The following is a 23,394-nucleotide window of genomic DNA, read 5'->3' as shown; positions in this document are numbered from 1 at the left end:
ATGGATATTGAGAGGGGGGAGGGAGGGTGATTACTATTTTCTAATTTCCATTTTGCACTGTATTTATCTTTTGCAAAAATTGCAGCACAGCTTTGTATTTTTGATTTGACACTTTATTGTATCCTGTTTACTGTTTCGGCAATAAAATTACAATTTGAAAAAAAATAAATAAAAGGACACTCTGTGGCAGGCCGGGTGCATGTTAAACTGGCCAGAGCAGGCCCTGTCTAGCACATAGGCGTGCTATTCCATTTTAACTTGCCTAGGCTGCTTTGAAAATGATCTTCTCAGAGGATCATTTCTGCAAGTAAATAGTGATTTCCTGGTGTGTCCTGGCTTGTCTGAAAATTACCCTCCCTCAGGGAATATGTGGTGCTCCACGGCACATGCGCTGTTAGCTGCATTTATTGGGAGGAGTTCTCAGGGGGTGTTTTGGGGGCGGGTCAGAAAATAACGCACACAGAATATATTTTGAAGTCTACATGTTTGTTTTTTTAGGTTTTTTTTTTTGTAAAACCTACCTGTAAAAAAACTCCATAGAGACAAATCTCAAAGGGAAAGTAGGAACATCCTTTCTCTTTGAAACTTGTTGCCTAGTAAACTTGGTAAAAAGGTAGCGACGGACTTTATCTCGAAGCGGACAGTCTGGAAATTGCCCCCCATCAATGACTGTTTGTAAAGCCAAAAGCAAACTAAAATTAGTTTGAAAATTCTGTCCCATAATGAAACATCTATCAGCTAATGATATTCTGTAAGTATGCACAGACTTTTAGCAGATCTTGGGGTGTGTCCTTGGCACATGAAATGAATAGTTGCACATTGAGAAGGTTCTGTTATGGCTGAGCCCTTGACCAGGCAGCTGGAAGGGATTCCGAGCTAACCTTGTGGCTGATAGCTCTTCTTTCCCTCCCCAGGCGCGGTGAATCTACCAGCAGCTGCCCTCGGCATGCTGTTAGGGGGCATCATCATGAAACGCTTTGGCTTCTCCCTCAAGGTCATCCCCCGTTTCTCAATGGCTGTGCTCCTCATATCCATTCTCTGCTGCATCCCCCTCTTTTTCATGGGCTGCTCTACGCAAGGTGTGGCAGGGGTTAACCTGGAATATCCCGTCAGGTAAGATGGGAGTGGACAAGAGGGGGAAGGGTTGACCATCCCACCACACAGGATGGAAATGGACCGGAGGAGGGAGAGGTTGTCCTGCTGTATATGCTAGAGCGTGATCATTTAATGCTCCTTAATCTCCGGTGCAGTGTTCCCCAGGCTTTCTACAGGCAAGGTTGCTTTATCATAGAACAACAGTGATTATTTTTCAACAAAATTGAGTATCTACTTTGGGCATTAAACCCTTGATAGCAATGGTTCACTATTATAATGGGAATTCGTTTTTGTTCTGCACCTCTTTTTGAACCAGGATACATCATTTCCCCAGCAATCATCAATCAGGGGAGCAATAACATGGAGTTTTAATATCTAGATATACAGTTTTGTGCCTACCCCCATCTCCCTCACTGCCACAAGCCCCTAAACTTCACAGGTTTCAGAGTCTGCTCAACTTCTCCTGGCCCCAGTTTTGTTTTCCCCTTTGTTATGGCATTTCTGCAGGAGGAACAGATATTGGCAAGGTTTATCTTTCTCTGTCACATTACAGTGACTCGTTAGCCCAAGCAGTATGCACACCTACAGCTACAATGCAGCATACATTGCCTGCCAATAAAATACAGAATTTTGCACAAGTCCCTTACCACAATTCACAAAACCATTCACAATCAGCAACTAGACTTTCAGATCCCACTCAAACTATACTCATCCTCAAGACCCATCAGAGAAGCGTATAAAGGGACCCTGCCAGTCCCCCCAACGAAATCCACGCGTCTATCAACCACCAAAGAACGAGCATTCTCTACAGCGGGTCCGGCCATTTGGAATAACCTGCCCACAGGCCTCAGGCTGGAACCCTGCCCTCTAACCTTTCGAAAAAAACTTAAGACCTGGCTTTTCCTCCAAGCCTTCCCTTAACTTTCAAAACCATCAATATTCTACCAGACTGGACTCCGCTTACCTGACTAGGTGCTCCGCCTAGTTTAGGCGCCATGTTTTTGTTCTTTATATAGTTATGCTGTCCTTTGTTTCCGGCTACCTTAGCCCCCCCCCCCCCCCCAAGTTCTGCCTCCTTGTTATATGTAACTTTGCCTCTTGTTAAATGGTTTATTAAGTTATACCCCATGTCCCATGTAAACCGATTTGATATGAATTTATTCATGAATGTCAGTATAGAAAGTGTTAAATAAATAAAATAAATTCCATGCCCTGCCGGGCATGTCATGGACCCACCATAACCAATTCAAGGGAACAGTGCTTTAGGTAGAGGGATATTTTCTTCCAATTCATTACTTTGTTTTAATTTTATACTTTTATTTCTTGTTTTCTTGGCTGTACCTCAAGATCTGGGGGAAAGGAGAAGTGCAATGCTCAGTGCTCCTGCCCGCAGTCAGCTTTTCACCCTGTCTGCGGAGCAGATGGGACAGAGTACGTCTCGCCCTGCCACGCTGGGTGCACAGGCTTTAACAGCAGCTCAGACAAGAAGCATGCAATGGTAAGAAGGCAACTTGGATTCCATGGGGATCATCTATCAGAGGATGGATATTGCATAACTCAAAACACTATGCTCCATCTTATCTCAGTGTATCATTATAATTCAAGCAGCAGCAGGATCTTACTCTTCTGTCTTCATTTCCTTTTCCCTATTTTCCTCTGTTTTCAAAGTCTTGCAGATGTTGGCTCTATCACAATGTCTATAGGTTCTATAGGACACAACCCACTGTGGCCTGGCTACTGTAGAGGTAAGAACCAATTCATTGTGGCTTGGCTCTTGTACAGACGGGCGTTAATCCTATCTGTCATGACTCGTTTGGGCTGGTTCAATTCTTACTGCACCTTCTATGCAGTAAGAATTAAACCAGCCTCCTTCCAGCAGAAATTAACAGTGGCTGCAAAGGCTGAAGAACCATACTAAGATCAGCAGTAGGTCTATAGTGGTCAGCATCGATGTATAGTGGCCTGGCTCTTACCATAACTAACTCAACATAGCACAGTCCTTACAGGAGCAAAATCCAGACTGCATTCAGTCTGTATGGCTCTTCAGTCTTTCCAGGTTGTATAAGAATGATATTAACCCCTGATGAAGGCAGGCGAGTCTGCCAAAACATAGGTCTGTGTCTTAAAGACTTTTGAGATAAGTATGGTACATGCTTTTTGTTTAGCCAGTGAAAAGTATTTAGTTGGATAAATTACGAACTGGTATATGATAAGACAAAATGTACCTCCTTCTGAAAATGCTTGACGCCCATAGCGAGGCAAGAAGCATCAAATTATGGAAATTTGGCAAAATCAAGTTTGTTAAGGAAAATATTTTTTTTCACCTCTTTAATATCCTTTTTGATATTTGTATGAGACAGTAGAGGTGTCTGCCTTATGCATGTTTTATATTTAAATTTGTTGTATTGACTTTCAATGACAAAAACAACACATCAAGATAACATGGTATGAAATGGACTCTGGTAGTCCATGCCCATTACAACTTGTTTATGTTTTAAATACCAAAAGGCATTTGTGAAAGGGATTATTAAGAACAGATTTCTTCTTAAAAAGTTAATTGCATTTTATTTGTTTGTATTTGTTTTCTATCTACTTTATTTTGTATTTTATTTTGTGCTTAAGTTTCATTTGTATTTTTTGTAGATATTATGTTACTGATTATGGATGTTTTATTGTAAGCCGCCATGAACTTCTGGAGTGTTAAATCTTTTAAATAAATAATTTAATTTGCATAGCACATAACAGATGTATACAGAGCTCTACAGAGACACATTATAGATAGTCCCTGCTCCCGGGAGCTTACAGTCTAGTCCAGAAAGAGATGAGAGACAACAAAAAACAAATATTGAGGATTATAGTTAAAGCAGTGAGGCCATGATTGGGAAAAACTGGTGGGATATAGGTGCAGTTAATTGAAGAGAGAGGTTTAATTGAATAAAGATATAAGGAATTAGGCTTCTTAAAAGTTTATATAAGAAACTTCATTTTGCAGAATAGAGGCAACCTTCCTGCACCTGGCACAGAAATCAAGCCCCCAAAACAGATTTTTGGAGCAAACTGTAACAAAGAAAATCAGTAAATCCAGCATTACCTAGCTATCAGCTAAATCAGACACAAATGCTAAGCAGATAGACAAATTAAACCATAATTAATTGGCTTCAAGCACTCCAAGCTCAGACAGAGCCACCAGTGGAGTCACTGGTAGACACCGCTGGGGAGGGCAGAAACTAAGGATTGGGCCCAGCCAGTGCCAGGCACCTTGAAGCTCTACCCCAATCACTCAGCTCTGCCAAGGGGCACTGAGTCCCAGGCAGTTGCCCTGCTGCCTCCCCCCAACCAACCCTGGCCACCATATCACTATATAATTTATTTATTTTATTTATTTAAAATTTTTATATACCGGCATTCATGTTGCAAACACATCATGCCGGTTTACATATAACAGGGGTGTACAGTGAACAATTCAATAACCTATTTGTGTAGAAGGAAGCAGTTACAAATAACAAGGTAATAGAACTGGGAGGAGAGAAGAAAAGGGAGAGAATAACATTAGGTATAGGTATCACAATATATAATCACAATAAACAATAAAATGGTAAATTTTACTGAAATAGTTCAGGTAGTGATCTTTCTCCTTAAAAATATCAGAATAGAGTATGGCAGGAGAAATGGATAAGTTTGAGTAAGCTAAGTCAGCTGTGACTGAATGGAACATGAGGCTGATATGAGCCTCTCTCTTTCTGCAGAACTCTGCTGGAGTCCTAAATTTAAGTGAGATGCCTGTTGCAGGGCACACAAGAGTTGAAAAGCATGCCAGTTCACCTTTGGCACATGTTACACTGCCTGAAGTTTAGCCTGGTGATGCAATGATTCTGGGTCTTTTTTTCTCCTCTACAGATTTACACAAACTGCTCCTGTATCCAAACCACCAATGGACAGAGCACAGTACAGGCACAAGCATGTCTCATCAGCTGTTCCCACTTACTGCTTCCTGTTGTATTCCTCATTTCATTGGCTGGGCTGATAGCATGCCTTTCCCACAATCCCCTCTATATGATGGTGTTACGGTAAGCCAGAGGCATTTTAGTACCTCCTTGTATGTTACATATGGTTTTCTCTCCCCAGGCCAAACAATCTCCCTGTCTCTTATGTGCATCTTGTGAAGAGTCTGTATAATAGCCTGAGGAGATACTAACCTTCTCCCTACCTCATAGCAAGTAGCCTCTAAACCACACTTGGAAAATCAGGTTTAGTTGTTTTTATTGTGCAAGGGTTTAGAAAAGGTATGTTTCGTAAACTGATTACATCACATATTTGTTGGGTAAATGCATAAATCATAGTTTAGCGGTCCCCCATTTTGGTGCTTTATCCCAGACTTAGGGGTGGTATCTGCAGACCTGGGAACGCTCCGGATTTGGCCCGGAGACTCCAGAATTCTAAAAGAATTACCGGGTCTCTGGGCCAATACCAGAAATCTCCGGGTGCTGCAGCAAAACCAATCTGCTTGGACCCGGAAAGAAGAAAGGAACTTAATTGGTCTTGCACGGCTGAAAACGGAGGAACTCGACAGTGATTTCTACCTTCTCCGGACCTTTTTAACTCTTAACTTCGCTTCCTGGTGACACCGCCTGCTCCTGCACAGTCTGTTTCCTGTATCCAGCCACTTGCCCGCCCCATCCTGTTTGCCTTGGCCAATCGACATTGCGATTTCCTGCCCGTGCATCAAACGAGGAGTAAGAAACAGACTGCGTCCACTTCTGCAGCACAGGAGGAGAAGGAAGAGGCTGCTGCTGCTGCAGGAGCCCAAGTTAGAGGCTGCTGTTGCTAGTGTGTTTTGAAAGGGGGGGGAGAGAGAATGAATGAGCAGGTCTGTGAGAGAGAGTGAGTGTGTATTTGTGTAGGAAGAAGAGATCTGAGAGTGTATGTAGATGAGTAGGAGAGACCTGAGTGCAAGTGAGCATGGGTGTGAAAGTGAGTGGGCATGTGTGTATGGAAGAGGGAGAGACGTGAGTGTGTGTGTGTTGGAGGGAGAATGGAAGAAGTAAAGGTGTAAATGGACATGTGAGAGAATGAGCAGTGAAAGTAAGTGTGAACATGTAAGAGTGTTTATGAGAGCAAATTTGTGAGCATCCGGTCCCACTGTGCAGTTGCCCTCGCCCCGTTCCCCCCCCCCTAATCCATGGTAATCTCAGGGTGACTGGAAGTCAAAATCAAAAGTTCCCAGGTAAGGTGGTATGGGTCCGGGTTCAGGTTTGGACGGAGAGGAAGGCTTCTCTTCCAGGGCCCCTGGCGCTGTCTACCACTATCTCAGTGACCACCTCACACTCTGTACCAAATAGTTCCAGGAGGTGCCAGATAATGAAACATAAGAACAGGGAACCCAAAATTACCACCACAGGAAGAAACCAGGAATCATAAGAGTCCATCCATCCCCAGTAAGTCCACTCTTGAGTAAAACTCAGAGAAAACACTGGAGTCTGAAATTGGTGATCAAATAAAAGAATCTTTACTGTAACTTAAAGAGGAGCCAGGTCAAGAAGACAAAAATAAGAAACAGCATACATCCAATGATCAATAAAAAAAAAACCTAATGGTTTCTCTGTCCATCCTTACTCTACTCATTTCCCTTCTTGCTCTTGCATCTTCATCCTGATTGAAAATACCCTCACCAGTGAGAGTAGGATAACTAGAGTGTAGTTTCAGTTCTGGCATTTTTTGGGCTGAAAAACATATCCCCAAGCAAAATATCCAAACAGGGTTCCAAAAAATCAAACACTTCAACTGAAATTCAACTATCAAAAACACGTCTATTGAGTTAGTGGCTCAAAAGTCTACATCCTTCTCTTCACCCAATCTTTTAACTGGTTGAATGGGCAAAAAGATCTCTGTCCCAGTCCTTTTGGATACTGGGGATATGCCTTTCCCTCAGGCACGGGCCAATCAAAATCTAAAAATCTTCTCAAACTTCTTCCTCAATACCCCTTTGCTAAATGCTTGAATTGCCTTCTGTGAGATCTGGAGGAATCGCCAGTTCTCCAACCTTCTTGCAATGAGATCTTGGAGAAGTGTCTTGCTCTTCAGTCCTCTCTCTTGAAACCCAGGGAAAATCTTCAGCTCCTCACTCTTCTTCTATCTCCTATCCTGTTGCCTTGAGATCCTGAAGGAATATCTGGCCTCCTTCCCTCTCCTTAGTATCCTGATCTACTGAAGCACTGATCATGCTCTTTATCCCCCCAAAAAGTGGGGTTATAGCACTGGGAGGAATAAAAAATATCAAAACCTCTCCTACTGCCCCTAGATAGAAAAATCACATAGGGAAAATGTTAGTGACTGGTGTAGCCCTGTCACAATAGTTTTTCTCAAAGTACAGAGCTTTAATTTAGAAAATGATTGCTGTAAATTGATGAAGGTCCCTTATCTCTTAGAAATGTGTGCAAGTTTATTCCTTTATCTTTTGGCTACATATTGAATCTTGCATTTGAACTTTCAGGAAACGGTTAAAGGTGCTATTGTTTGAACAAGCATTTGGGTCGCCTGAATAATCAATTTAAAAGTCATTTGAAAGCATAATATAATGTCTGCATTGCCATGGAATAGAAGGAACATCAATTGACAGAATAACTTATGGGCCGATACAGTAAAAAACGCGGGAGAGCGCCCGCTCTCCAGTGCGCACGATACAGTAAAATAATTTATTTAAATTAGGCCCGGCGGTAAAAAGAGGCGCCATCCCAGACATAATGTGCCCCCCCCCCCCCCCACCAAGTTGCTCCTTTCTATCTGTTGTGGTCCGCTCCGCGACCCTCGCATCCCGACCCTTACCTCGGGTTCCCAGCCGGTTTGCTCCCGACTCCGGCTTGCTTCCTGGGTGTCCCCGTGGGGGAGACGCCATTTCCCCGAGCCCCCTAGGCGTGCGCGCCCGCCGACGCGGCACTTATCTAGCCCTCTTCCCGCCAGAGCGCACTCCGCCCATAGCCCTGACGTCAGACGCCTAGTCCTATTTAGGCTTGCCGCGGATCTCACTGCGGCGCCTTGCAACCGGGCTCCTCCTTGACCCTAGTTGCGCTTGGCCCCGATGTGTTCTTGAGCCTGCCTGCTTGCCTGCCTACCAAGAGCCTGCCTGCCTACTTGTGTGTGACTCTTCTAGCACTTTTGCTAACCGCTCTTGAGTTCCAGCCTGCCACAGTTCCTGTCTGGTTTCTGCTCTGCCTGACTTCTGCCTGCCACAGTTCCTGCTTGGTTCCTGCTCTGCCTGACTTCTGCCTGCCGCAGTTCCTGCTTGGTTCCTGCGCTGTCTGCTTCAGCCTGCCGCAGTTCCTGTCTAGTTCCTGCGCTGTCTGCTTCGGTCTGCCGCAGTTCCTGCTTGGTTCCTGCGCTGCCTGACCTCTTCCTGCCTCAGCTCCTGCCTGGTACCTGCCGGTCCCAGCCCCAGCTCGTCTTGTCCTGGACTAGCGACCTCCTAAGTCCCAGCGGCCGGGCCCCCAAGGGCTCCTCCCGGGGGAGCACCAGCTTCTGGGGTGAGGCCAGCCTGTTCCAGCCTGCCCGGTCTGCCTCCCGGCCTGTAGTTCTGAGACTGTTGTACACCTTCTCCCAAGTCTCCCGCAGGTCGGCCCAAGGGTCCACTACAGGCCCGTTCATTGTGATATAATTTGTACCCAGGTATAGCACTGTCCCATTGGTTGTCCTCCTTCCACCATGTCTCTGTGATGCCAATTAAGTCTATGTCATCATTCACTGCTACACATTCTAATTCTCCCATCTTACTACTTAGACTTCTGGCATTAGCATACAAACATTTCAAAGTGTGTTTTCTTTGTATTAGCATTCTACTTTTCAATTGTCAGGGATAATTTTGAATCTTTTAGCTCAGGTGATTCTTTACTTATAGGCACATGGACTACTTTTTTTTTTTATTATCCCAACAGAAAGGTTCCAGTAATAAAAAATAAAAAAATAGTCCATGTGCCTATAAGTAAAGAATCACCTGAGCTAAAAGATTTCAAATTATCCCTGACAATTGAAAAGCAGAATGAAAATACAAACAAAAAACACACTTTAAAATATTTGTATGCTAATGCCAGAAGTCTAAGAAGTAAGATGGGAGAGTTAGTGTATAGCACTGAATGATAAAAAACAACAAGGGGACAACCTTATACCGTGGAAAGATTTATTAATATTTAATTACAGAGCCCGACTCCGGCCGAGTTTCGCCAATTAAGGCTGCATCAGGGGATGACTTCTGATGTCAAACAAACCTACACAAATAGATTCTTTTGTCAAATTTCAATCTTGATCCTGCATATAATTATTTCCACTTCACAATCTGACAGCGTGTCACGCTCAAATTTATGTAGAACTAGGGCAAAAATAAATCGATGTATCTGTAATATTTTGCAATGTCTCAAAAGCAATGAGGCAGGTCCTCATATCGCTTAAAAAGTAGCGATATGAGGACCTGCCTCATTGCTTTTGAGACATTGCAAAATATTACAGATACATTGATTTATTTTTGCCCTAGTTCTACATAAATTTGAGCGTGACACGCTGTCAGATTGTGAAGTGGAAATAATTATATGCAGGATCAAGATTGAAATTTGACAAAAGAATCTATTTGTGTAGGTTTGTTTGACATCAGAAGTCATCCCCTGATGCAGCCTTAATTGGCGAAACTCGGCCAGAGTCGGGCTCTGTAATTAAATATTAATAAATCTTTCCACGGTATAAGGTTGTCCCCTTGTTGTTTTTTGCCTTGGCTATGTGGGACCACCTTCCGATTTGCTTTATTGGACCTTCCCTAGCACTGAATGATGACATAGACTTCATTGGCATCTCGGAGACATGGTGGGAGGATAACCAATGGGTTAGTGCTATACCAGGAAACAAATTGTATCGCAATTCTAGAGAGGAGCAACTTGGGGGTGGGGGGTGGCGCTTTATGTCTTGGATGGCATAGAGTCCAAAAGGCTAAAGATCCTGCAAGAGACTAAATGCACAATTGGATCTTTATGGGTAGAAATCCCTTGTGTGTTGGGGAAGAGTATAGCAATAGAAGTATACTACCGTCCAACTGGCCAAAATAATGAGATGGACAGTGAAATGCTAAGAGAAATTAGGGAAGCTAACCAAATTGGTAGTGCAGTAATAATGGGAGATTTCAGTTACCCCAATACTGACTGGGTAAATGTAACATTAGGACATCCTAGAGAGAGAAAGTTCTTGGATGGAATAAATGACAGTTTTATGAAGCAAATGGTTCAAGAACCAACAAGAGAGGGAGCAATTTTAGATCTAATTCTCAGTGGAGACCAGGATCTGTTGAGAGAGGTAGTGGTGATGGGGGCCCGCTTGGCAATAATGATCATAACATGATCAAATTTGAATTAATGACAGGAAGGGGGACAGTAAGTAAATCCATGGCTCTAGTACTAAACTTTGAAAAGGAAACTTTGACAAAATGAGGAAAATAGTTTAAAAAAACCAAACTGACAGGTGCAGCTACAAAGGTAGAGTGTGCAACAGGTGTGGACATTGTTTAAAAATACCAACTTAGAAGTGCAGTCCAGATGTATGCCACACATTAAGAAAAGTGGAAGTAAAACTCTCACTATGATCCACAAAGCCATTTACACTCATAATTCGAACTGGCTTGATGAGCCGCTCAGTCACACACATTCTAACTGCCCCACCAGAGCTTGTAATAAAGGGACCCTCCACGTGCCTTCCCTAAAGAAGGCACACCTTGCATCCATGCGGGACCGAGCCCTTTCCATTGCTGGGCCTACACACTGGAACTCACTACCTTCGAACCTCTGGCTTGAGCCATGCGCTATCAAATTCAGAACTAACCTAAAGACCTGGCTCTTCAAACAAGCATACCCTCCATAGCTCCTCCACACTTCCACACTCCTTTGCGGCGCCAGCATGTAACTTGAACCCATGTATAAAGTTATTTTACATCGTTTCACTGTTTTCTAGTTTTGCGTATTCCTGCAACCAACCTGTTGCGCTTGTATTTCCAACTCCTTGTATCTCTGTTCCTATGTAATCCCTTCCCTGATACCTGTTTATTGTAATTTCCAATCTGCAGTTCTGTTGTAAACTGATATGATGTCGCTACTAATATCGGTATAAAAAAGACTTAAATAAATAAAATAAATAAAACCAAATGATTGCCAGCATGGTTAAAAAGTGAGGTAAAAAGCTATTTTAGCCAAAAGATCTTCATTCAAAAATTGGAAGGATCAAGAGGAAAATAGGATAAAGCATAAACATTGGCAAGTTAAATGTAAGACAGTGATAAGACAGATTAAGGCCTAGATTCACCATTCTAATGCAGAATGGTGAATCTAGCGAAAACGGGGGGCAGGCCTGCGAAAGCCGGCAGCCATCGCACCACTGCGGTGTTATTGCTGCCGGCTTTCGCACTCAATAGCACCATCGTGAAAGGTGGTGCTATTGGGTGCACTACTGGCAACGATAATGGTGCTTACCTTATCGCCACCAGCGAAGACATTGCAGCATCCGACTCCGCCCCCGGCAAGCTATCACACGCGATAAGCAATAGAAAATGACCCCTAAGAGAGAATTTGAAAAGAGTTGGCTGTAGAGGCAAAAATTCATAATAAAAACCTATTAAAATATATCCGCAGCAGAAAGCTTGCGAGGGTGTCGACCCATTAGATGATCGAGGGGTTAACAGAGCACCTAGGAAAGATACGGCCATTGCAGAAAGACTAAATGAATTCTTTGCTTTGGTGTTTACTGAAGAGGATGTTGGAGACGGTTTTCAAGGAAGATGATTCAGATGAACTGAACCAAATTATGGTGAACCTGGAAGATGTAGTAGGCCAGATTGATAAACTGAAGAGTAGTAAATCACCTGGACCAGATAGTATACACCGCAGGGTTCTGAAAGAACTAAAAAATTAAATTTCAGACCTTTTAGTAAAAATCTGTAACCTACCATTGTACTTGAACACTGGAGGGTGGCTAATGTAACCCTGATATTTAAAAAGGGCTTCAGGGGAGATCCAGGAAACTATAAACCAGTGAACCTGACTTCAGTGCTGGGAAAAATCATGGAAACTGTTATAAAGAATAAAATCACAGAACATTTAGATAGACATAGTTTAACGGGACACAACCAGAATGGATTTATCGAAGGGAAGTCTTGCTTCACAAATCTCCTACAATTGTATGAAGGGGTGAATAAACTTGAGGACAAAGGTGAACTGGTAGATGTGGTGCATTTGGATTCTCAGAAGGCATTCAACAAAGTCCCTTATGAGAGGCTTCCAAGAAAACTAAAAAGTCATGGGATAGGATGTGATATCCTTTTGTGAACATAAAAAAATTGCCATACTGGGTCAGACTAAGGGTCCATCTAGCCCAGCATCCTGTTTCCAACAGTGGCCAATCCAGGCTATAAGAACCTGGCAAGTACCCAAAAACTAAGTATATCCCATGCTACTGATGCTAGTAATAGCAGTGGCTATTTTCTAAGTCAACTTGATTAATAGCAGGTAATGGACTTCTCCTCCAAGAACTTATCCAAACCTTTTTTTAAACCCAGCTACACTAACTATACTAACCACATCCCCTGGCAACAAATTCCAGAGTTTATGCATTGAGTGAAAATGAACTTTCTCCAATTAATTTCAAATATGCTGTATGCTAACTTCATGGAGTGCCCCCTAGTCCTTCTATTATCCGAAAGAGTAAATAACTGATTCACATTTACACATTCACATAGACCTCTCCTGATTTTAAACACCTCTATCATATCCCTCCTCAGTCATCTCTTCTCCAAGCTGAAAAGTCCTAACCTCTTTAGTCTTTCCTCATAGGGGAGTTGTTCCATTCCCCTTATCATTTTGGTCGCCCTTCTCTGTACCTTCTCCATCGCAACTATATCTTTTTTGAGATGCGGCGACAAGAATTGTACACAGTATTCAAGGTGCGGTCTCACCATGGAGCGATACAGAGGCATTATGACATTTTTCCATTTTATTCACCATTCCCTCTCTAACAGTTCCTAACATTCTATTTGCTTTTTTTTGACTGCCACAGCACACTGAGCTATGACTCTTAGATTTCTTTCCTGAGTGGTAGCTCCTAATATGGAACCTAACATCGTGTAACTACAGCATAGGTTATTTTTCCCTATATGCAACACCTTGCACTCATCCATATTAAATTTCATTTGCCATTTGGATGCCCAATTTTACAGTTTCAGAAGATCCTCCTCCAATTTATCACAATCTGCTTGTGATTTAACTACTCTGAATAATTTTGTATCATCTGCAAATTTGATTGCCTCACTCGTTGTATTCCTTTCCAGATCATTTATAAATATATTGAAAAGCACCGGTCCAAGTACAGATCCCTGAGGCACTCCACTGTTTACCCTTTTCCACTGAGAAAATTGTCCATTTAATCCTACTCTCTATTTCCTGTTTTTTTTAACCAGTTTGTAATCCATGAAAGGACATTGCCATTATCCCATGACTTTTTATTTTTCTTAGTAGCCTCTCATGAAGAACTGTCAAATGCCTTCTGAAAATCCAAATACACTACATCTACCAGTTCACCTTTATCTACATGTTTATTAACCCCTTCAAAAAAGTGAAGCAGATTTGTGAGGCAAGACTGGCCTTGGGTAAAACGATGCTGACTTTGTTGCATTAAACCATGCCTTTCTATATGTTCTGTGATTTTGATCTTTAGAACACTTTCTACTATTTTTCCTGGCACTGAAGACAGGTTAACTGGTCTGCAGTTTCCTGGATCACCCCTGGAGCCATTTTTAAATATTGGAGTTACGTTAGCCACCCTCCAGTCTTCAGGTACAATGGATGATTTTAATGATAGATTACAAATTAATTGAATTAGCTCTGAAATTTCATTTTGAAGTTCTTTCAGAACCCTGGGGTGCATATTATCCAGTCCAGATGATTTACTGCTCTTCAGTTTGTCAATCAGGCCTACCACTTCTAGGTTCACCGTGATTTGGTTCAGTCCATCTGAATCATTACCCATGAAAACCTTCTCCAGAACGGGTATCTCCTCAATATCCTCTTCAGTAAACTTCGAAACAAAGAAATCGTTTAATCTTTCCACATGGCCTTATTTTCTGTAAGTGCCACTTTAACCCCTCAATCATCTCAGGGTCCAACTGACTCCCTCACAGGCTTTCTGCTTCGGATATATTTTTAAAAAGTTTTTAGTGTGAGAGTTTGCCTCTAAGGCCAATTTCTTTTCAAATTCTCTCTTAGCCTGTCTTATCAATGTCTTACATTTAACTTGCCAACGCTTATGCTTAATCTTATTTTCTTCTGTTGGATCCTTTTTCCAGTTTTTGAATGAAAATCTTTTGGCTAAAATACCCCCTTTCATCTCACCTTTTAACTATGCCAGTAATCGTTTTTCCTTCCTTCCACCTTTCTTAATGTGTGGAATATATCTGGACTGTGCTTCTAGGATGGTATTTTTTAACAATGTCCATGCTTCTTACACACTTTTTATCTTTGTAGCTGCTCCTTTCAGGTTTTTTCTAACTATTTTTCTCATTTTATCAAGGTTTCCCTTTTGAAAGTTAAGCGCTAGAGCCGTGGATTTACTTACTGTCTCCCTTCAGTCATTAATTCAAATTCAGTCATATTATGATCACTATTGCCAAGCAGCCCCACCACCGTTACCTCTCTCACCAAATCCTGTGCTCCACTGAGAATTAGATCTAAAATTGATCCCTCTCTCGTTGGTTCCTGAACCAATTGCTCCATAAAACTATCATTTATTCCATCCAGGAACGTTATCTCTCTAGCATGTCCTGATGCTACATTTACCCAGTTAGTACTGGGGTAATTGAAATCTCTCCCATTATTACTGCACTACCAATTTGGTTAGCTTCCCCAATTTCTCTTAACATTTCACTGTCCATCTCACTATCTTTGCCAGGTGGATTGTAGTATACCCCTATCACTATACTCTTCCCCAACACACAAGGGATTTCTACCCATAAAGATTCGATTGTGCATTTAGTCTCATGCAGGATCTTTATCCTGTTGGACTCTATGCCATCCCGGACATAAAGTGCCACCCCGCCTCGCAGATGCAAACTGATTAAAAGACAGAAACAGAGAGTAGAATTAAATGGTCTGTTTTCACAATGGAAAAAAGTAAACAGTAGAGTGCCTCAGGGATCTGTGCCTCAGTGGAGGGCCTCGGATGTCTGTAATAGGATCGGTGTTTTTTAATATATTTATAAATGATCTGGAAAGGGGCAAGACATGTAGATTGTGATAAATTGCAGGAGGACTTTGTGAGACTGGAAGATTGGGCGTCCAAATGGCAGATGAAATTTAATGTGGACAAGTGCAAGGTGATGCATTTAGGGAAAAATAACTTTCCTGTAGTTACAAGATGTTAGGTTCCACATTAGGAGTTAACCCCCAGGAAAGAAATCTAGGTGTCATATTGGATAATACATTGAAATTGTCTGCTCAATGTGCTGAGGCGGTCAAAAAAGCAATCAGAATGTTAGGAATTATTAAGAATGGAATAGCAAATAAAATGGAGGATGTCATAATGCCTCTGTATCACTCCATGGTAAGACCGCACATTGAATACTGTGTGCAGTTCTCGTTGCTGCATCTCCAAAAAGATATAGTTGCACTGGGGAAGGTATAGAGAAATGCAACCAAAATGAATAAGGAGATGGAACAGTTCCCCTATGAGGAAAGGCTAAAGAGGTTAGGACTGTTTGGCTTGGAGAAGAGACAGTTGAGAGGGGATATGATAGAGGTCTACAAAATCATAAAAGGACTTGAATGGGTAAATGTAAATTGGTTATTTACTGTTTCGGATAATACAAGGACTAGGGGGCACTTCATGAAGTTAGCAATGCATATTTAAGCTCTGTAATTCATTGCCAGAGGTTATGGTTACAGTAGTTAGTATAGCTGGGTTTAAAAAAGGTTTGGATAAGTTCCTAGAGCAGAAGTCCATAAATGCTATTAATCAATAAGGATTAGTAGCTTGGGATCTATTCATTTAATGTTTGGGTACTTGCCAGGTACCTGGAAGTGGGATTGGCCTCTGTTGGACCAGGATGCTGAGTTTGATGGATTCTTGGTCTGACCCCCTTTCGTCCTACCCTGTCCTTCCTGAATGGATTATTGCCTGGTACATCCCAGTCATGGTTCTCTGTGTAACACGTCTCTCTGACTGGTGCTGCATCCAAATCCGTCTGTTCAGTTTCTAGCAGTGAAGGTGAAATTCTTGGTGTCTCTCTTTCCTTAAGTGTGCATACCTGCCACACAGGACCACATATTCTTCTTACAAATGGAAAGAGGCAGCACATTGAGAGAAGAAAAAATGGAAATGTATTTCCTTACTAATGGATGGAAATCGAAGCAGGATTGAAATGGTGACAAAAGACATACGTTTCCTTTTTTAATCTCTCATTGTAGTGCAAGGCCAGCTGCTCCTTCACATCTAGCACTTTTTCTCCAGTACTTGTGCTCAGAGCTATTAATATCCTCAAGCATTTATATTTTTGTTTTGGGAGCTTGTGAGAAAGCAGTTAGGATTATATTAATCTGGAACACAGAATTATTAAAAAAAACCAAAAAAACAACACAATGCCAGGTCCTCCTCCTATGGCACTGAGGATGTTTTTATGTTTATCTTGACAGGGTGGTGGGACAGGATGAAAAGTCATTTGCCATTGGCGTGCAGTTCTTACTGATGAGACTGCTGGGTAAGTGGTCAGCTGAAGATATGAGTAATGCTGTCTTCTAGCTTCTGAGAAATATCCACCCCGCCTCGTAAACTTGTTACTGCTGCTCTTCTTTCTTCAAGAGTAAAGATTTGCTGAGAAAGTGACTCACAACATTTACAGAGGAAGGGCTCATGACAGTCCCTAAATACTTTCTCACTCTACATTTGAAGTAGTGCGCAGAGTTACTCGTGGTTTTTTAACATGGGTGTGTCCCCCTCCCCTATCTTTATCTCTGTCATACATGCAGCACATAGAAAATATGAATTCATATTATTGTATTATTGTTCTACACCACCCTGAGCTCTCAAGCTGGAGTGGACTAAAATTTAAGAAATAAATAAGAATGATAGTAGTAATAGATGAGATGATGCTGCTTGAAGCTTCATAAAATATGGACCCTGGAAATTGTTCTGTTCCAAGCAGGGTTACCAACTGTGAAAATTCCCAACACGGGGAGGTGCTGAGTGAAAATCTTTGTTGATGTGATGCCCTTTCACTTCACGAATGATTATTATTGCCAACCCCCCCATTAGTAAATACAGTAAGTGATGGCAGATAAAGACCAATTATTCGATAGCATCGTTCAGTCAATCTTCTTGTATAAGATTGAGCTCTGGGATCTATCATTAACCCAAAACTATACAGAATGAAACAGAAATGCTATAGAATTCCTATACCTACGTGTCCATGAGGGTACAGAACAGAGCTAGGATATTTCCCCTTACTGTTCACCATACAAAAAGGAATATTGAAATGTGGGCATTATCTCAGTAACAGTGAGCCAAACTCCCTTTTCTACCAAGCAGTTTGTGAAGAAACACAAAACCCTGCAAAAAGCACACCATCCCCAAACATCACTAACAGCCAGCAATAAAGGTGGCAGTACAAATATTGTAATGGGCCCTAGAACACCAATATGCCTCCTATTGGGAAAACAGAAGAAAGCAGTTTGCTATCAATCCCTACACAAAACTACATACTAGCAGTATACCTCAGCCACATATGCAAAACAGACACTCACCAAATACAGAATAAGAGACCAGAAATTGGAAACGGGCAGACAAAAACTGAAATAAAACTCCCAAGAAGCCAGACTGCACATGCAGTCCAGCACTGGAGAGCACAAGCAAACATGCATTTCCTGCTCTGCTATGCAAAATAAAAGAATTAGCGATGCATATTTCCAGAGCAGACATATATTCCTCTTAGTAAACTAAAAATAAAATACTTTGTTCTACCTTTGTTGTCTGGACATCTTACTTGTCTAATTTTATTGATCCCATTCTCTCTTTTTCTTTTTTTCTTATGACCTTGTCCGGGATCTCCTTTCCAGTTTTTCCTTTCTTGTCTCTTCTCCTGCCTTCACTCCCTCCTCTACATTTGACTCCAAGATTGATTTTCACTTTAATCTCTTGTCTTCATTTTTTTTTTGCCTGGAGCCACTCAGAGCTGGAATTCACTCCACCTTCTTCCCCTCACTGTTCCCATTCTCACCACCTTCCCAGGCCACCTCCCGGCTTTCTCTCTCCTCCACCCATCCCCTGTTCCCCCCTTCCTCCTCATCTCCTCTCAATTCCACAACTACCTCCCTCGGCTCCTCATCCTGGCATGGGCTCTCTCGCTTTCTGTTTTTCATGCCTCCTTCTGTTTATTAACCCCACCCCACCTCCAAGTGCTCCTCCTTCACCGCCTCGTCAGCCACATTCCTGCTCCACTGCCTTTCACCAAATCCACACCACCTCCTCCCAACATCTCTCCCATCCCTGACCCCCAGCTCACACCCTCCCATACCCCATCTCACACCCTCCCATACCCCAGCTCACACCCTCCCATACCCCATCTCACACCCTCCCATACCCCATCTCACACCCTCCCATACCCCAGCTCACACCCTCATACCCCATCTCACACCCTCCCATACCCCAGCTCACACCCTCATACCCCATCTCACACCCTCATACCCCATCTCACACCCTCCCATACCCCATCTCACACCCTCCCATACCCCATCTCACACCCTCCCATACCCCAGCTCACACCCTCCCATACCCCAGCTCACACCCTCCCATACCCCAGCTCACACCCTCCCATACCCCAGCTCACACCCTCCCATACCCCATCTCACACCCTCCCATACCCCAGCTCACACCCTCATACCCCATCTCACACCCTCCCATACCCCAGCTCACACCCTCATACCCCATCTCACACCCTCCCATACCCCAGCTCACACCCTCATACCCCATCTCACACCCTCCCATACCCCATCTCACACCCTCCCATACCCCAGCTCACACCCTCCCATACCCCAGCTCACACCCTCCCATACCCCAGCTCACACCCTCCCATACCCCATCTCACACCCTCCCATACCCCAGCTCACACCCTCATACCCCATCTCACACCCTCCCATACCCCAGCTCACACCCTCATACCCCATCTCACACCCTCCCATACCCCAGCTCACACCCTCCCATACCCCATCTCACACCCTCCCATACCCCATCTCTCCCATCCCTGACCCCCATCTCACACCCTCCCATACCCCATCTCACACCCTCCCATACCCCATCTCACACCCTCCCATACCCCAGCTCATTTAACATCCCCCGTTCATATCCACCTAACTGCCAAGTTTTCCCTGTCTCCCCACCCCCAAATTCCCAGTCAGTGTCCGAGTCCCAGCTCTCCCCACCCCCAGGTTCTTTCTCTGCCCCCACCCCCCCACGCACCGTTATTTCTCTGAATCTCCATTCTCCTCCCACCCAATACCCAAGTCACTCTGGTATGTCCACCCCCAAATCCCCAGGTCCTGTTCTCCCTCCTCCAGGTTTCAATCCCCCTTCCCCCAGCAGCCTGGCACAGAGGCCATGCCTTCATCACTCCATTTTCCCATTCCCCACTCTCGCTACTCCAATTTCCCTTCCCCTTCCCATTCCCACTCCACTCCACCTCCCTATCCCCTCCCCAGTCCACTCCACTTCCTCAGCCTCTCCTCATGCCCTTCTCTGCTCATGCATTTGGCCGGCAGGATTTAAACGCTCTACTCCCGGTGCGCATCTTCATCAGCTGGCAAGGCTTGGGCTACCTGCCAGGTCACTGCTGCTGGGGCACTTCTTTAGCCGGCCCGCTGCTCCTGAGGGGGGGGCCTCTTTGGCTGACAGGACATGGACTCCCCTGCCTGCTTGCTGTTCCTGGGGCACTGCTTCTTCTCCCTGCATCTCTGTCCAGGCTGCTGCTGCTCCTCCTTCCCAGTGCTGGTGCCTTCAGCTAGGAGAATGTTGTCCCTACCACCAAAGCTGGTCGGTGCCCCTTCTGTTGCTCTTGCAGCGCACAGTTCAAATGTCAGGCCATAGAGGCCCTTGCAGATCAAACAGCTGATGTTTGAAATTCACACCTCAGGAGCAACAGAAGAGGCACCGGCCTTGATTGCAGGGACAACCTTCACTGAGTTGAAGGCACCAGTGCTGAGCAGGAGGAGGTTTTCAGGCTGCTTGGACTAAAGCTGGATGGGAGGGCTAAGATCCGGACATTTTCCTGACATTTTAGCCCTCCTTCTGGCTTCCAAACATTTCCCCAAATATCCATACTGTCCAGAGAAAATCCAGACAGTTGGCAACTCTAATTCCAAGGGGACAAAAATTGCTAGTGTGTAATAACTTCTAGAGCACCTGTGAGCAGATAGACCTAATGATACAGAACTTAAAGCTTTTAAATCTGTACATCTTTCCTCTGTTATGACATATATATATATATATATATATATATATATATATATATAGCATGCATATGTATGTATGTATATGTTTTTTACATCTATATTTGTGTGTGTAAACAGAGCAATATGAGAGAGAGAGAGATACAGAGAAGCACAAATCAGTCCTTTAGAATTTGTGTGCTCCATGTGGCATCCTCTTCCTATTCCTTGGGCTTTTAGTTAATTCAAAATCTGTCTCAGTCTCATTGCCATTAATGACAGTGGCTCAAAGGCCAAGTCATCAAGGTTCTTTATTCTTGAGAAACCATGAATTCTTTTCCATTTTTAATTCTCCCAAATCTAGTCCAGCTATTGTAGTAGTAGTTCCCCTATTCAGGGGCTGTGAAACACAGAAATAAAGACCACGAGTCCCTCAGTTGAATTCCTGGTACAGTGCACAGACCCCAGTTGATATCTGGTTGTCCCCTTACTTTTTCCACAACTAAGCATTCTCAATGTTTATCCTTTACTTCTTGAATTCTATTACCCCTTTTGTCTGTGCCACCTCTACTGAGGATCCCTGCAAAGCCCAGTGAAAGGGCACCCTTTAGCCTTTGTTGCTTAGGGACTGGGATCCTCATCCTCCTGAGCTCTGAACAACTCTGCACCATTCCCAGCCCCCTTCTGCGCCGAGGAGCAGGAACTGGATGTGGGGAAGATATCTGGGTCTCCCACAGAGCAGTGAGAACAGCCCTGCCTGTGTGTGTTTACCTGTTTGTAAAATAAAGGGTCTTGAATATTTTTATTACTGAATTCTTTACCCTGTCCTCCGACAGCATGGCTGCCAGCTCCAGCACTCTTTGGTCTCATCATCGATTCCACATGCATCTGGTGGAAGAAGACTTGCAGTGGTAAAAAGGGAGCGTGCTGGTACTATAACAATGACCTGCTGCGTAACAGGTGAGCTAAAACTGTGTTCTGAGTCTCAGGGGAGATGAAGGGAGAAAGTCAGCCTGGAGCTGTGCAGGCTTTCTAGAGCTTTTATTAAGTGGACTGGTTGGGACTCACTAAATCAAGGTCCAGTCTAGCCAGAGGATGTATAAAGAGAGAGCGGTGACGTTTTGGAAGGGTGGTATTTAAACCTAGCATGTTTAGTTCTTTGCTTATTCTTAGCATTAGCTCTGCAGTGCATTGTACAGATGCATAAATAATTGCTGTGCAAACTCAGTGGTCGCTTCACCATTAGTGTTTGTGGGGGTTGAAGATACGCCAAAGATCTACTATTGCACTCTTGTCTCTTCTAGAAATCAGGCACCTCGGTGTACATAAAGAGGTCAGTATTCAGAGTCATTTAGCAGGATAACTCACAAGTTATCCGGCTAAATGCTGTTTTCAATATTTTCCCCACTTATCCAGCTAAAGTTTATTATCTGTCTAAAATTTAGCTGGATTACATTGGGGAATTCCAGGGCCAAGTTACAGGCCGATACAGTAAAACCCACGGGAGAGCTGGCTCTCCGAGGCGCGCGATTTGCTATGCAAATGAGGGCCCGCGGTAAAAAGAGGCGCTAGGGACACGGCTCAATTTTGCAGGCGTCGGTTCTCGAACCCGCTGACAGCCACGGGTTTGGAAAACGGACGCTGGCAAAATTGAGCGTCTGTCTTCCGACCCGCGGGCTGATTTTAATTTTTTTTTTTTAAATTTTACATTTTTTTTAATATCATAGCGATATTAAGTCGGAGGGTGTACAGAAAGGCAGTTTTTTCTGTTTTTCTGTACACTTCCCCGGCACCGGCAGAAATTAATGCCGGCCTTTGGGCAGGCGTTAATTTTTGAAAGTAAAATGTGCGGCTTTGCCGCACATTTTGCTTTCTGGATCGCGCAGGAATAACTAATAGGGCCATCAACATGCATTTGCATATTGCAGGCGCTATTAGTTTTGGGGGGGTTGGCCACGCATTTTCGACGCACTATTACCCCTTACCGGAGTGCACTGTACTGTATCAGCCCGTCAGTTAACTCAAACATTCAGAGTTAGCCAGATAACTTAGCTGGATAACTCTGGTTGTGCCATAGAGGGTCCTAAAGATAGCCAGAAAAACTTATTCAGCTGTCTTTAAGATAACCGGTTATAATCAGTAGTATGGCTGAACCACTGAAAAACCCTCCATATTTAGCCAGATAAGTTTATCTGGATAACTTTTCAATCCAGCCAGTGACTGAATATGGACCCCCAAACTCTTTATTCCATAATGTAACTTTGTACGGTTAATCCTGTGAAGTAGCTAATCAGTAAAATACACATTGGGTAATCAATGCATAATTGCTAATTGCTATTCCCCATGCTGTAAATTTTATAGCAAAATAGTTTTTCTCTGAATAGTTATCAGGCTGTGTTTTCTTAACAATCCCGTTTAAGCTCTATTTTACTACCAGAATTGTAATTTGTGCTTCAAACCACAATTCAGCTCTGTGCTGAGAGCGATGCCAGTGCTATTGTGAGAGTTTAACAAAGCTTAGACTTTCTAGCCTGTAAAATATTATTTAAACAACTAGTCAGTGAGCCTAGCAGTAAACTTGTTTGCTTTTTGCACAGTTCTCTGTATTCGTTTTCTATTTCAAGCCTAATGCAGTAATTTGCTAATAAGCACATTGATGTATAAGGACCAGAATACACTGGCATAGAACATTCACAAATTATGAAAAAGATCAAAATACCCTGTTGGCTATGGTAAAAACAGACAGCTGCAGAAAACACTCCAGAAATGCTCAAAATAGTGCTCAGTACTGAGTGACATGAAAATAAGTAAACATTACAAA

The 23,394-nt window shown here is 43.3% G+C and overlaps 1 protein-coding gene across 2 annotated transcripts in view; it reads left to right on the top strand.

The window, feature by feature from the left end:
- SLCO2A1 (solute carrier organic anion transporter family member 2A1) overlaps positions 1–23,394 on the top strand; it is a 127,673-nt gene that overhangs the window by 100,273 nt on the left and 4,006 nt on the right. For both annotated transcript variants that reach the window (XM_029615266.1, XM_029615267.1), the window contains 5 exons: positions 915–1,113; positions 2,443–2,593; positions 4,993–5,162; positions 16,791–16,855; positions 21,410–21,533. In XM_029615266.1, coding sequence (XP_029471126.1) covers positions 915–1,113; positions 2,443–2,593; positions 4,993–5,162; positions 16,791–16,855; positions 21,410–21,533 — 709 coding nt within the window. The remainder of the gene's footprint in view (positions 1–914; positions 1,114–2,442; positions 2,594–4,992; positions 5,163–16,790; positions 16,856–21,409; positions 21,534–23,394) is intronic.

The sequence above is a fragment of the Rhinatrema bivittatum genome, chromosome 9 (assembly GCF_901001135.1).
Source record: "Rhinatrema bivittatum chromosome 9, aRhiBiv1.1, whole genome shotgun sequence".
NCBI classification, from domain to species: Eukaryota; Metazoa; Chordata; class Amphibia; order Gymnophiona; family Rhinatrematidae; genus Rhinatrema; species Rhinatrema bivittatum.
Note: the sequence above shows the minus strand (reverse complement) of the source record. Positions and strands in the feature narration are given on the sequence as shown.